At 37.8% G+C, this 14,568-nt stretch overlaps 1 protein-coding gene across 2 annotated transcripts in view; it reads left to right on the top strand.

The window, feature by feature from the left end:
- NELL2 (neural EGFL like 2) overlaps positions 1–13,044 on the top strand; it is a 146,212-nt gene extending 133,168 nt beyond the window's left edge. For both annotated transcript variants that reach the window (XM_021384993.1, XM_021384992.1), the window contains 4 exons: positions 5,876–6,069; positions 7,007–7,183; positions 9,297–9,521; positions 12,222–13,044. In XM_021384993.1, the coding sequence (XP_021240668.1) occupies positions 5,876–6,069; positions 7,007–7,183; positions 9,297–9,521; positions 12,222–12,272 (647 nt within the window). In that variant the 3' untranslated portion in view covers positions 12,273–13,044. The remainder of the gene's footprint in view (positions 1–5,875; positions 6,070–7,006; positions 7,184–9,296; positions 9,522–12,221) is intronic.

Below are 14,568 nucleotides of genomic sequence, written 5' to 3'. Positions count from 1 at the left end.
TTGGTTTTGGGAACACAAACATCAGCAGAGAGACGGCAGAGCTGGAGACACGTGTATTTAAATATTCTGGAGTGTGGGCAGAGTATGAAATTGGCAGAATTTCTGAAGTTTTATTAGAGGACTAATAAAACAGAAGCCCAACCAGTACATTTTATGAGAGTGATTTGAGCATGTTTACTGTATCAGGAAACAACATTTCTATGAAGCTGGTTTAACCGGCATCGGAATTCTCAGCTCTTCCTCTTCCACATCTGCTAAGCTCTCTGACAGCTGGCTCGCATGCAGTTACAAATAAATTATTCATAATTCACTTGCTCTTTGAAGAATGGTTGCATCAGTTAATAAATTTATTTGAGATAGACAAGAAGAGAAGCCAAACCTGCTCAGAAGAGCTATGGTTCTTTTTGCCTTAAGCAAAATGTATCCGGGTATCCTTGTACTATCACTCTGCTGAGGAGGCTGTACCCTCCCGGAGCTAAAGTAACTGAGCATCTTTCAGAGCAAATGAACTGCCCGCCATCCCAACCCGTCTTCCAACAGTGTATTTCTCAGTGATCGAGATGTTCATCTTCTCTTTACATACATAACACTACCTGATATCAGAGTGATTCTTCCATGAAGATATGTCTGGGGAAATTTTTTTTTTTTTTTGCTTCATGTGAACACCATGAATTTAAGTCTGGAGAGCTCATCTGAAGGGGAAAAGCTGCAGCTTTCCATCAGTTACATCAGAGCATGTCTCTGAGCCCTCTGTCACTACCTAGCAAGGTTTACAGTTTTTTTTTCTTCTAATAGTGCCTTGTTCTTGTTCTTTGTGAGTTTATTGCAGATTTTCTCATCTGTTTTTATCACTATTATATTTGGAATTCTTTTTGCCCTAAAGAGTATTGTGCTGCCATTTTCTGTAGTAGCTTCAAGATCCAAGGGCATTTCCCCGTGTGTCTTACAATTGATTTCATCAATTGAATTTCTTGTTATCGCTTACTCAATCGGTATCAAGAAATCAAGAAATTCACTGATTTTTTTTTTTTCAGTACTTTGTTAACAACAACATTTTTCATCTCACTGTTCACTCAAAGCTCCAGATGACTTTTAAGTATATTGGGCAGCACATGTTCTGGCACACATTCTTTGTGAACTTGCATGGAACACCCCTCATTTATGACAACTTGGCAATTTATTGTTGTCATTTATTACTAATTAACCTACTATAAATCTGTGACTGGCTGACCCCTTCCAAGGAAGATAGTTCCTTTAGGAGTATGCATTATACAAAAGCACTCAGCAAAGTTTTCAAATAAAAGTAGTACATTATATCAACTATATCCCTCTTTGAAGTCTTAGTATGGTGTAACTTGAATCTATAATATACATCTCTAAACAATCGTCTTTATATTAGAAAACATTTATAAATATTTAATTTATCGTTAAAACTTCATCATTTTAATATGAGTCCACTTTTGAAACTAAGTACTACAACAGAGAATTTATGTGGCTTTTTAAATTCCTTTAAGGATGTTGAACTTGCATACATTGTGGTCATCAATACAGAGTAGATGTTCAGAAGTGACATTTTGAATCAGAATCTGCACACTGCTCAGTCAAGTCAAGTCAAATACTGATTTTCCTTGCTGGATTCTATGACTTTTTGTTCCAAGCAACATCTGTAAATCTGTTAAGTACAGTCGTGGGTCACAGCCTGGTGGGGCAAGTGAGATTTCTGTTTTCATAGACTTTTCTGCCCTCACACTCAGTCAGATATTACAAGTGGAGTTTAGTCACTCCAGGTACTGTCACCATTTTCTATTGTTTTAGTCCAGTATTTTAACTGTTTTGACATTAAATTACTTGTGATACAATTAATTCCTAGCTTTCTTTAATGTGGGAGGATTGCTCCGGAAGTAAGGCCTTCCATTTTATTATGTTGTTCCAAACTACCAGAGGCGGATGTTGGTAGTATGGCAGTAGAGGCTGAACCTTCCCACTGATATTCCATTACATTTGTTGCTGTGTGACAGATGGCAGCAGAGGGGCGGTTTGACACAATGGCATCTGACATGGAAATGTGGATGAAGCAAAGGTGTGTCACTGAATTCATCCATGCGGAAAAAATGGCACCCATTGCCATCCATCGACACTTGCTGAATGTTTACAGAGATCAAGCAGTGGATGTGAGCACGCTGAGGTGGTGGGTGGTGCATTCCAGCAGCGGTGACAGCAACAGTGGGTCACTTCCTCTGGTGCAGATTTTTATGAGTATGGCATGCAGGCTCTTGTTCATTGCTGGCCAAAATGCACAGCTAACAGTGGTGACTATGTTGAAAGATAGTGTTATGTAGCTGAGAATTTCATTTATCAAGTAGCATCGTTATATTCTTTGTATCTTTTGTAGTTTCCATGGAAATAAATAGGAGGCATTACTTTCAGAGCAACCTACATATATCATTACTTCTCCAGCCACAATAGTCTTTTGTCTTATTAAGTTGTACTCAGGGAAACCCTTAAAAATGTTTCAGATCAATGCTGCTGCAAATCACATAAATAAGATCCAGTTCTCAATTCAGCACTGGATAGCTAGTTGTATTTCTTGTTTTCTGTTCTGAGTCAAACCTCCAAGTCTTTGGAGATTAAATTTTCTAATGCTGTAGCAAACAAGCTGCTGGATTCCTAAGCAGTGTGTTGTAAATAGCCTGAAGTGAGTTGTACATTCCTTTAAAAATAAAACCACAAAAACAACCACAAAGAAGCACCAGCGCAATATAAGACAGATAATAGCATACTCTATAGCTGGTTTGCAGAAAAGCAAGCAATCTGTAGTTCTTTTGCTACCTTTTTCAGACACAAAAGATGCAAAAGCGAGTGTACCCTGTCCATATGGCTGTGGAATTTGGAAAGCTGGTTATTGCTGTAAATAAGATGTCAGTAGCATCACTCACCATCCGCTGTCAATACAGATTTAAAAAGCTGAACAAAGTTTTACTTGGTAGGGATGCTTTGTGTGTGTTTAGTCCTTTTCAGATAATGCCTGAAGTTCGATGTGGATAAATAAAGCAGATGAGAATTTCATGCATGCAGGTTTGTGTTTCTCTTGCTGCGCTGTAAACACATTGCTGTTCTTGATTAGGTTAGAATCAAAACCGAAATAGCTTTGGCTTTGACCTGGGATATTTAAATGGTAGTATCCAGAACATTCATTTTCATGAATCAAACAACTGAAAAAACCCCCACAACTCTGGGATTTTTCATAGATGTTCAATGTTGTATAAGCTCTGTTTAATATCAGTCAATTGTTTTCCGTAACAGTGCACTAGCAATTTCCACCATTTCCATGTTGAAAAATGAACCTCAAAAACCTTTTTCTCACAGGCAGATTGTGAAAGGAACTTGGATATAAGTGACAAATGGAGATACAGCGTTTATAAGGTCACCATTTGTTGTTTAAAGGGAACTGCTTTTATTTACAAGACAGCTGAATTTCCTCCAAGTATCTCACTAAATATGGCTGCTTTCAGTTAAGGTACAGCTTGTTGAGTAGTGATATTATTTATTTGTGACAATTTCTATGTGAAAGCTTTGTACAAAAGACTATTTTAAGCAAATGAACACAAGTGTCTGAAAGTCATTTATTAAAAGGGACTTCAGTGATTAAGGGAATCCCTCTGTTAATCATTACATTTAAATGGGATTTGTGTTTGTTCTCTTCACTGAATAACTTAAAACCAGTTAGAATGAGTACATAGAAATGTACTTGTGGAAATGTTAATTTTCAATTGCTAAATTGTATGGATTTAAGAGAAAAGAGAGGAAGGAAAGGACATTTCTTCTATCCTTCTGCTTGCCTAGACCAGCATCACTCAAGCCATTCTTTTTAGCTACTTGTCTAAAAACATTCTGGGCTGCAGAATGCACAGCCTCCACACAGCCTTCTGTTCAGCTAATTCTGTATCCTTGCTGTTAGGATGGGTTTTCCTGTCTGAGTACCTGTGACACTTCAGCTCTTCAGGTCCATTCCATACACACAGCCACACTCAGTTAGGTTCATGATCCTGGTTGTCTTCTGCCCTACTGAGACAACAGCCAACTACATAAGAATCAGAAGATAGTGAGGTAGAAGATGTGGAGAACTGAGATGATTTGCCTGTTCTGGGTAAATTTGATATGTAAATGACGGCACCATAAACTGTGACGCATGGAATGTAATCTCTCTTCCAAAATCTGCTAGCATCATAAATTTGAATATTCTCACTAGTTTTATAACCTCTTTGCTTTCCTTTTAACAACATGCTGTGGCAATGAATTTCATAGTTTGTTTACACATGATATGAAAAAATTATTTCTTTTTGTCAGACTTGAATTTGTTGTCTTCCTCTTTCATCTACTGTCCCCTTTCTTGTCCTTTCAATTATATGGAGAACAAAAGCTCTTAATATGTTTTCTCTGTAGTATTCATTATTTTTTTTGGTTATGTACATCCCCTCTTGCTGATATTCTTTCAGAGATGAACAATCCATTTCTTTTAGTTCTTCTCAAAGGAGATTTTCCTCATCCTTCCCGGAAGCCTGAGTAATTTTGCAAAACGGTTTTTTGAGATGCACTGTTATTACACAGTGTATTTAAAGGAAACCCACAATGCTGCTTATTTATACAACAGAATTCTAATATTTTCCCTGCTGTTTTTCATCTCAATTCATATTCATGTTAGTGACTTGTTTACTTTTGTTTGACTGCACCCGCGCATGTAATTGAAATAAGAGTTATTTTTCTTTAAACTGAATGTGCTTGAGGTGAATTGGAGGTTTCATTTCCATTCTTGAACCCTAAGCTGAGCGTTTTGTTAAGTTTCTATGCTGATGTTGAAAGATATATGAGCGATCATATTGCTTTTTTTATCTTTTGCTGGTTTGTTAGACAGCTAAATATCACAATACTACTTTTTAATGAGCTTTAATTAAGAGCTTGGCCAAACTGTTATGAAATTTTATATGGAGTAGAACTCACTGCATTGATGCTTTCAGTTGCCATAGATCTTTAATCTTCTAATTTTTCCACATTTTATCACATCTAGCATTTTACGTCATGATTTTCAAAGCTAACTTTTTTTTTCAGATAGTTTTCCTCCAGATGAACAGCTGAAAAAGCTCAGTAAAGACTATTGAAGTATAAGGCAGTTTGTGCTGCAAGTTAGCCCATGCAAAATAATTTTGAGTGTACACTGATGAAGTAAGCCTTTAAAGGTGCTCTTGAACTCTTTGTGATATGCTTGTTTTGAAGTCATTTACCTTTATTCACTGGAGGCATTCCTATTTTTTTTAATTTTCTGTGCTAGACAGGGGGCCTATAGATGTCTTTGCAACTTGAATAATTAAAACATTCTAGCTTGTACACTCTAATAAATGATGGAATTCTTACTTAAATGGACGTACAGGTCAGATGTTGCCTTTCGCATTAACTTCTTAGCAAGTGAACTCAAATGTGCTAGACAGAGCCAGCAAAAAGTTATGAAAACAGGTTTCTGCAGCTTTACTTGCTTGATTGAAAATATCTGATTGAATGGCTGCCACAAACAAATGCTCTTTAGGGAGCTGCCTGTTATTTTTGTTCTTGTCTTTCCTGTGTTTTCTTTATTCTAACAACCTTACTCAGTAGTTCATTTGAGAAGATGTATAGGAAGACTCCAAATACAGCATTTGTGGAGCTGATGTGACTTTAAAAATATTTTTGTGAACTTGTAAGTTATTTTTCCCTGTTCTGGTGAAGTGCAAATTAATTTTCAGCTGAAGGCTTTAATGACCACGAATCATTTATATTGGCTGCCAAAGGAACATTTTTGTTAATTGAATGTGGTCTAAAGGTATTATATGGCATGTTTTTGCAGACATTGATGAATGTGCAACTGGAAGGCATAGCTGTGCCAATGACACTGTTTGCTTTAACTTGGATGGTGGGTATGACTGTCGATGTCCACATGGCAAGAACTGCACAGGAGACTGTATCCATGAAGACAAAATCAAGCACAATGGTCAGATTTGGGTGCTGGAGAATGACAGATGCTCTGTCTGCTCATGCCAGGTCAGTTGAAATAAAACCAGCTGCTTCTGCAAAAATGGTGGAAGGATTGACAGGAAAAATAATATGATTCAAGTGAAATTCCTGTTTTAGGTGCCTTTTCATCTGTGCATGTTGTGCTTCACAAAAATGGAGTTTTGTAGGGCTTCAGGGAGAGCTTCTCTCTCCAAACCTGCACGAACAGAGCTTCCATGAAGTTTCTCATATAATACTGGCAGAAGGGGAAGAGTACTGTTTTGTTAGCAGCGATGCTGCCTTATCTTTTCTGAGTGGGAGTAATGGCATTTTCATGCAAAAAAAATATCCAGGCACATACTGGTGTTGATGACTGACACCAGTATCTTCAGCAGATGGCTATAAATAGAGGTCAATTCTGCCACTGCAGAGTAATTCAGCTTAGCTTTCTCAAATGTTTTTTGTGGGAAGCCCACAAGCTAAATGCAAATGAAGATTGAAGAGCCAATACACTGCTGAAAAAATCCTGAGCATTTCAGAAACTCGATTTTCATTGGCATGAATTTAATTTCTCACTAGCTACCATCATCTTTACATGAATAATTATAAACGAGAGGGAACTGATCTAGAAGTTTAGCAGAAGACTCAAGCAGTGCCCATATAAAAATGATAAAACTCTATGCAACCCATTAAAATTTGACCCTTGATAAAGACTTGCTTGAGTTTCACCACCTTAGGCTAGAATTGTCTGAAGGTTGGTTGTATGAAGGATTTATAAAAGACAACAGGGGAACTTTATGGTAGTTACCGAGTGTTTTGTGGTTTCTGCCTCTCGGAATTGTATTTCAACAAAGGTATTGTACAGTGGAAAAATGCACAAGCTGGTAGTGGTTTACAGTCATGCCAACACATCAAGTTTTGGTGCATGAATTGTAGGAGTCATGCAGATTTCTGCCATCACTCTGTATCTGTCTTCCAACAACAGAGTGGATACGTGATGTGCCGGCGAATGGTCTGTGACTGCGAAAATCCCACTGTTGACCTATTTTGCTGTCCTGAATGTGACCCAAGGCTCAGCAGTCAATGTTTACATCAGAGTGGAGAGCTTTCCTACAACAGTGGTGACTCCTGGATACAAAACTGTCAGCAGTGTCGCTGCTTGGTAAGGCTCTTGATTACAGTGGAATAAGCAGGAGGAAAAAAAGGACATGAGATATGCTAATCTCTGAATATTCATTTTCATATATTAGCATCCATTTAGTTCCCTCTGGAGTATGTGTATAATCAAAATCTGACTTTCATGGATATTTATCAGTATTATCAAGTTCCAGTCAAAAATGCATTTGGACATAATAAACATAGTAGAAATTATTTAATCATGAATATTGTTTTAGCAAGAGCGGAGGTCATTTGAGTACAGCTCCTATGCAGTAACACTCATGTTTTCACTCATTCAGAGACTGATGAGGCTGTATAAGGATATTCTAAATACGTATTCATTATCACAGTTGATAATTTCAAAGATGTTGATAGACTAAAATGTGTTTATTCACTCAGAAATTTCCTGTAACAGAAAAATTAATAAGAATTGATGCATTCTTCATATTAATGAAATAAGGTTTGAAAAAAATATATATCTTTTGAAGCTTGTGATCTTTTTCCTGAGGAGGTATTTCAGAGTCTTGGCAAACCTGTGCTGCATGATGGTGCTCAGAAAATTTCCATGGCAGAAACAATCCCAAGATAAAAGCAACTAGATTTTATCACAGGTTATCTCCAAATGTAAAGCCTAGTCCAGCTTTCCCTTGTCAGTGTACCATGAATAACTGCCAGAAACCAATTCTGTAGACACTGCTTTCGGTGTTGCCACTGCTAAAATTCAATGAAATAGACTCCCAGGTGTTTCGTTAAAAGTCTTAGAAACAAAACAAAAAAACCCCGACAGTCTGGGATCTCAATACATGTCTCTTTATTCAAGATGCTACTTCTGTAACTAAAGCCTACATTCTTTCTGTTGTCACAGTGGTTTTTAGGTGACAGTGTATTGCCTGCTCCTTGTACTGTCCATCACTACAAAAAATAAATCAAAATATCAAGATCAGTAACTGCTTTTAAGATTGCTTTCATTCTTTCTATCATGTGATTCAAAAAGAGAGGAAAATTGATCCAGATGAGAATTCCGTGAAGGAGTAACTTCAACAATGGTTTCTGCAACCAGAGCTGTAAAATTGAAGCTATGGCAAACCTCTGGGGATTTTTTTCAGCTATTGTTCTGGTATTGAAGTCATAATCCTCAAAGCACTAGGTTTGGTTTTATGAATACACTTCTGTCCTTGGCCGAAGTGCTATTCTCTTCATCCCCCCTCAAATCTTGACAGTCTTTGCTTGGATGAGCTGAATAAGTTGGAGGTCAGAGATAGATCTGCTCCAAAGCAAACTGGCGTTAATGACATCAGTGAACTGTTCCCTTTGACTGACAGATTTTAAACTTTGGCCCTTCTCCAGAATTGAACGGAAATTTGCCCAACTTCTAGTAACTAAAGTGAATAATCAGACATCTTAAGGTCTGTGTACTGGTGTACAGTAACTTCCCCTAACAACATGCTGGTCCCAAGCAAGTCTCTCTTTCGTCTTTTTCATACTCTGTACCGAACCCATCATGCAACATACAGAGAGTGTGATTAATTTTGGATGCCAACTAATCAGCTCATAACCTCCACAATGGATAGTAAGGGAGTGGAGGTCCTCTCACTGAGAATTCTGTGATGTTCCCTGCTAAACTGGGGTGCTGGTAGCTCAACACCCTTAGTCAAGCCAGTGGAACAAACAAGCTCAAACTTTACCCTGAGCTGAACAGTTAAGGGGTTATTCTGGAAATTAACAATCTCAACAGAAGTAAGAACTGAGGAAATTGAGATTTCAAAGCACTAGAGTAGACCTGTTATGGTTTCTGTCTCTCACAGAAGTAGGACATCACAAGGACAGGTCCACATTCTGTATTTCACAAGGTCTATGGAGAAGTTTTGGCTGTAGCTTGATGCAGAGTATATTGAATTAAGTTAAATCTAATGGACTTCTCCAGTAGCAAGCAGAGAAAGCAACAAGCTTTCTTTGTTTCCCACAGGCAATAAATGCTAGTGTTCTCCACACTGACTTCTGAACAGGACCAGATAGAAGAAACTAGGCAGCTAACATAGTGTTGAATCAGAGAAATGAGCTGTGAAACAAAACAACAGCTAATAATCTTCTTTTGTTCTCATAATATTTTCAAACAGCAAGGAGAGGTTGACTGTTGGCCCTTGACATGCCCAGAGGTGGACTGTGAGTTCAGTGTCCTCCCTGAGAACGAGTGCTGCCCACGCTGTGTCGCTGACCCCTGCCAAGCAGACACCATCCGCAATGACATCACTAAAACCTGCCTGGATGAAACCAATGTTGTTCGCTTCACTGGATCTTCTTGGATTAAGCATGGCACAGAGTGCACACTCTGCCAGTGCAAGGTAAGGAGCATAAAAATTAAGCTGAGATGCTGCTTTTCCATCTTGTTCTGCGCACATAAATATTAATGCATTGAGTCCAGTCAGTTGGTGTCTGCAGTTGTTTAAAAGCAGAGGAGATTACAGTAAAAGTGTTCAGTTTTGTTAACTTCACTCTTGCATGTGCTAGAATAATGGTTTAATGTGCTAGCAGGCCAGATGTAGAACAACAACCTACGCTGCAGTGTGCTGCACACAAGTCACGAGGCTTGGCTTTTCCACCACAACAGCTCAATTCAAGTTTGATTGCAGTTCTTACTGTACAGCTCTATGCTATCTGGGAAATATATAAAGAAACAAATAGATATGTAAGGTTAGATTTCAAGAAATGTGTTCTGTGTGATACTATAGAGTTACCAGAATGGTTTGATTTGTTCTTTGAGAATAATAATTGCTTTGAGAATAATGGGACTAGTTACACAGTTCTATAGCTTTCTTGCTTTAAAATTAGTACTAGAATCAACATGATGAAAAGAATATTTAGTAGTTTTTGTAGTGAAAGGAAGTCATTGAGGAAAAAAATTTTATGGTTCTGGGCTGATGTGAACTAAAGCTGTGAGAGAAAAAGAGGTTAAAATAAGTTTTTCCATTAAAAATAGGCCCTGTATGGTGAATAATACCAATACTGAAGAATGAAAAAATGATCCCACAGTAGCCAGAGAAAGAGAGACAGCAGGATTCATCCAGATATCCTTAATTTTTACTGAAATTCATCAAGGTCTTTATCCTATGTCATATCCAAGGAAGAGACTTCCCAAACTCTGCTACATGGTACCATTAACTACTTAGAAAGTTGCACATAAAAATAATTTGACTTCAACACCTCCTTCTGGGAGAGGTGGGGAGTAACTGATCATGGAGCAGAAGGTGTCAAGCAACACCTTCCTCCACTACTTTTCTGACATTATGCTGCATGAAACAGCAGTTGCTATTGTTGGGATGTAGTTCTTTTACTATGGAAGTAGTATGTGCCAAGTGAGAACATTTGGGCATTTGTCTTAATGTCAGAACGGGTGGGTGGTTCGGAGAAAGTGCTGTGATCTGACAGTGGCTAATGGTTAGAAAGCCAGATGCTGCTCAAAGGATGTTGAAACAGGCTTATGTGCACAAACCCATATTAGTGAGAACTGCATCTGGTGGAATACACCAGCTCCAGTGCTAGGAGATACTTATGGAGGAATGAAAATTAGGGGAAAAAAAAAAAAAGAGGGAATGAGAAACTGTAATTCTGTGACCTACAAGTTTGGGCTTGGGTGGCTCCCTGAGGTTTTTGCACCTCATTTTCCCTCTCTGTAAAACAAAATATTACGCATGATTCTTCTGTAAATGGCAATGAAGAAATAACATACCAGTTCGGGGGGGGGGCACCAATGCGTTGCTCCCCTCTGTCCTTTACTCTCAGCAAAGACTGAATCTTAAGCATGGACTAATTTCTTTTCAATGTAAACAAACAGATAGATTAATAAAATATATTGCTGCATTGTGAATATGTAGAAGATTTTAACATTTACTCTGCCAAACCCTTAGATTTAAAACAGCTCAGACGAGAATCTACTTAACAATGAAGATATAGCACTTTGACCCTCAGCAAGCAAAATTTTATTCAATTCTCTCTTCAGAGCCATTTTCTTTTTGAAATTCGCTATCTGTTTGTATTGGCAGCATTTTCGTATTGTAGTTCTGCATGCAAGAACCTCTCTCCTCCAGATCAGGTTAATGCTATACCCAATTTGTATAGTTCTCTCGTTTGCCCTGTGTCCCCTCATTCTTTTCTTGCAGAGAATCACATTGAAGGTCAAAGCTCAAGGCTAAGCCTCTCTAACCAAGCTATAGCAAAATAGGTTTACACAAATCCTTTAAGAATTCAGAAAGCTTGGCATCAGCTAAAGCAGAATTAGCCACAAAACCATTTCAAATCACAAGAAGGTGAACATTAGGATTGTCTAACCTTCTGTAACAGAAGAAGAGAAAGAAAATATTTGAATGATTCAGACCTTCGTCTTTAATTAGCCCTGGCAGTTTAGTCAACTAAACATATTTGGAACAATTTGAAAATAACATGAATTTCATTTGCATTGTAAGACTCAATTGAGGAAACGAAGTAGCAGAAAAGTAGAAAAAAAAATATCTTCATAGCTTAATCATGTCCATAGGTAATAGGTTCCCCTAATTTCAAATATTCTTAGAAAAATGTCCAGGCTATCAGGAAAAACTTTATGGATTAACATTTGCTGGTGTTGCAGCCAGGAAGAATTAACTTGAAACATGCAGTGCTAAATAAAACCCAGTGTCCCTTCTGTCTAATCTTAATAAAACTCTCAGCTGCCCTGTCTTGATCAACAGCTTTGTTACTTAGGCAAATGCCTGAAACTTTTATGTGAGGAGCATTTCTTCCGCTGATCCTAGCTCCTTTCAGTTTGACTGCTGTAGCTTTGGGACATAAACCACAGAAAACCAAGCAATTAAAAGAATCATTATAGCCTATCCCCTTAGACATCGGAAGGACACAACAATTTCATGAATATAATCCAAATTTGTATTCATCTGTATTTTACAAAACTATACCTTAAAATCAGATATGAGTTTTCAAATGGCTGTGACTGTTAAATTGACTGAGCTTATACAACATGCTAAATGTTCCAATTCTCTTTGTTCTTCCTTTAGAATGGCCACGTCTGTTGCTCAGTGGATCCACAGTGCCTTCAGGAACTGTGACACCAACAACCATCTCTCACAAGCAGTTTCTGGTTAAAGATTTTTCTGTCACACACACAAAAAAAGACCATTAGACCAAAAATTGTACAAAATTAAAACTAAAATTGAATTGTTCTTGTCCATCTAAAGTGCAGAAATGTGATGAACTCAGATTTTTTAATTAGAATGAAATTTATGGGACTCAAGACAAGCTCAGATATGTAAACCTTTGAATGAGGTCAGACCCAAATGTTCTGGCTATTTGTCTGTCTGACTTCATTATGCAGGATATTAGGTTAGTATAAAGTGACGTGTTGCAATGCTATATATAATGATGTCAAGATCCAAAGTCAACCAGGAGCTCTTACAGGGTCTTCCAAAGCTTTGAGAGTTCAACACTTGACCAGATGCAGAGATTTTTACCTAAGCATATTTGGTTCTTCACAAACGTATTTGAATGTTCACTGCAGAATATAGCAGATGTTTGAGTAAAAGGATGAAGCCTTCAGGAGAACATAGCAGCTAAGATGTGATATGTACAGTATATGCGCTGAAAAAAAAAAGATACAAGCTGTTGTAAAAACAAACAACAATAAATAAACAAATAAAAAACACAGAAAAAAAACCTAAAAACAAAAACCGTAATGCACAGGCATGGCTTCTTAATGTTTTCTGATGGGAAAAGTCATCAATATTTCCTTGTTTTACTGCACTTACTATTATTTCTTGATTGAATCTGTTCAGTATAAGCTCGTTATTGTGCAAATTTAAATAAATATTTCTCTTACCTTAAGTTTCAGTTTGTGTCCTCTTTCTTTTTCATGGGTATCATTTTTTTTTCATGTGTGTTGTTTTTAATCCTTTGTCAGCATGCCTAGGCAGCTGGGCAATGCACGTAGAGAGCAGTGGAGGAATTAGAGAGGAGTATGTGGGAGTTTCTGCCCAGCACAACCCTGTGCCTGTCACTTCTTATCCCTGTTATTAAATTCACGCATGTGAGCCATTACAATGCATTGAACAGAACAATTCAGAGATCAGACTCTACATGCCAGTGAGATGCTGCCACCCAGAGTGGGTACATACCATTTGTGTGTGACTTACATCTGCTCAGATTAAAGGGGATGCTCTCTAGATTCTTGCTCTCTCCAGCTGCTGTAGGCAGGTTTTTTTCTCCATAAGCTCCACAGCTGTTTTTGTTGTTTGTGTAAAGTATCTTAATGCATGGGGATCACCTCAATATGCAAGCTCTACTTTCATTACTGCACTGTTGGGAAAATAAATAAAAGAGGCTACATGACCAAAGCTGTTTTATTTTGGGAGAGACACAAAGAATAAAGCAGTGCTTAGAAATTAAGAACTGAAAAGGCTGAATATGTAAGGAATTCATCACAAAGAGTTGAAACAAAACAGCAGAGGAGGAAACTTCCCCAAATGGCACCAACCCTTTAAACAGTGCTCTAGTAGTTGCATTCTTTTCAATGTGCCTTTCTTGCCTTTAGCATCTCTCTTACCTTCTCAGTTGTCACGGGCTAAACTTCCCTCACATACTAAGAGATTATGAGGGAAATCCATGTACTTATTTTTAATAAAACTGTATTATTTTCCCTCAAACAGATGCTACCATGCAGTGTTCCATATACAGAAAGAGATGAAAGGAATGCCACGCAACTTCATGTACCTAGTATCTGTTCGTTGCAGGGAGTTGGACTAGATGACCTTTAAGGGTCCCTTCCAACTCAAACAGTTCTGTGATTCTAGAATTTCATTGAGCCCTGGTGTGTATCAAGTACTGCACGTTTCTGAAGCAGGGAATACAGGAAATCCTAGGCCACTGAATGCAAACAATACAACAAACCCAAGACACTAAAAATCTGAAGAAATCCTGCAAAATATGATTGATAGCTTACATTGGACCATTAAAACTATGAAGATTTTTCCGATCAAATAAACCTTTTTCCTCACTCTGTCCATAAATAACAAGTACTCAAGGGATTTACTGTTTTGTGCAGTTCCTGGCAAGCTGCAATCAATGTTGCTTAAGAAGAGTGTTAGCTCCTTGAAAAAGGAGGCTGCTTTCTGTGCTGTGTTTTCTTGCCTGCTAGCAATTGTTCGGAGGTCATGTTTTGCCCTCTGCAGCAGAGGTACATTTCCTGTTGATTTCAGTGGCAGCTGCATGCCTATTTCTGAGAGAAGGTTTAACAGACGGCACTACTGTTTAGAAATTGCACTTCACTTTCATTAAAGAAAAGGAATAAGATAGGTGCAGGAAATACATGGAAACCAGACTTAAGGATTTGAAAGATACAAAAAAGTGAAC

This window comes from Numida meleagris, chromosome 1 (genome assembly GCF_002078875.1).
Source record: "Numida meleagris isolate 19003 breed g44 Domestic line chromosome 1, NumMel1.0, whole genome shotgun sequence".
Lineage (NCBI taxonomy): Eukaryota > Metazoa > Chordata > Aves > Galliformes > Numididae > Numida > Numida meleagris.
The sequence above is the reverse complement of the archived record's forward strand: the minus strand, read 5'-3'. Positions and strand labels throughout refer to the sequence as shown.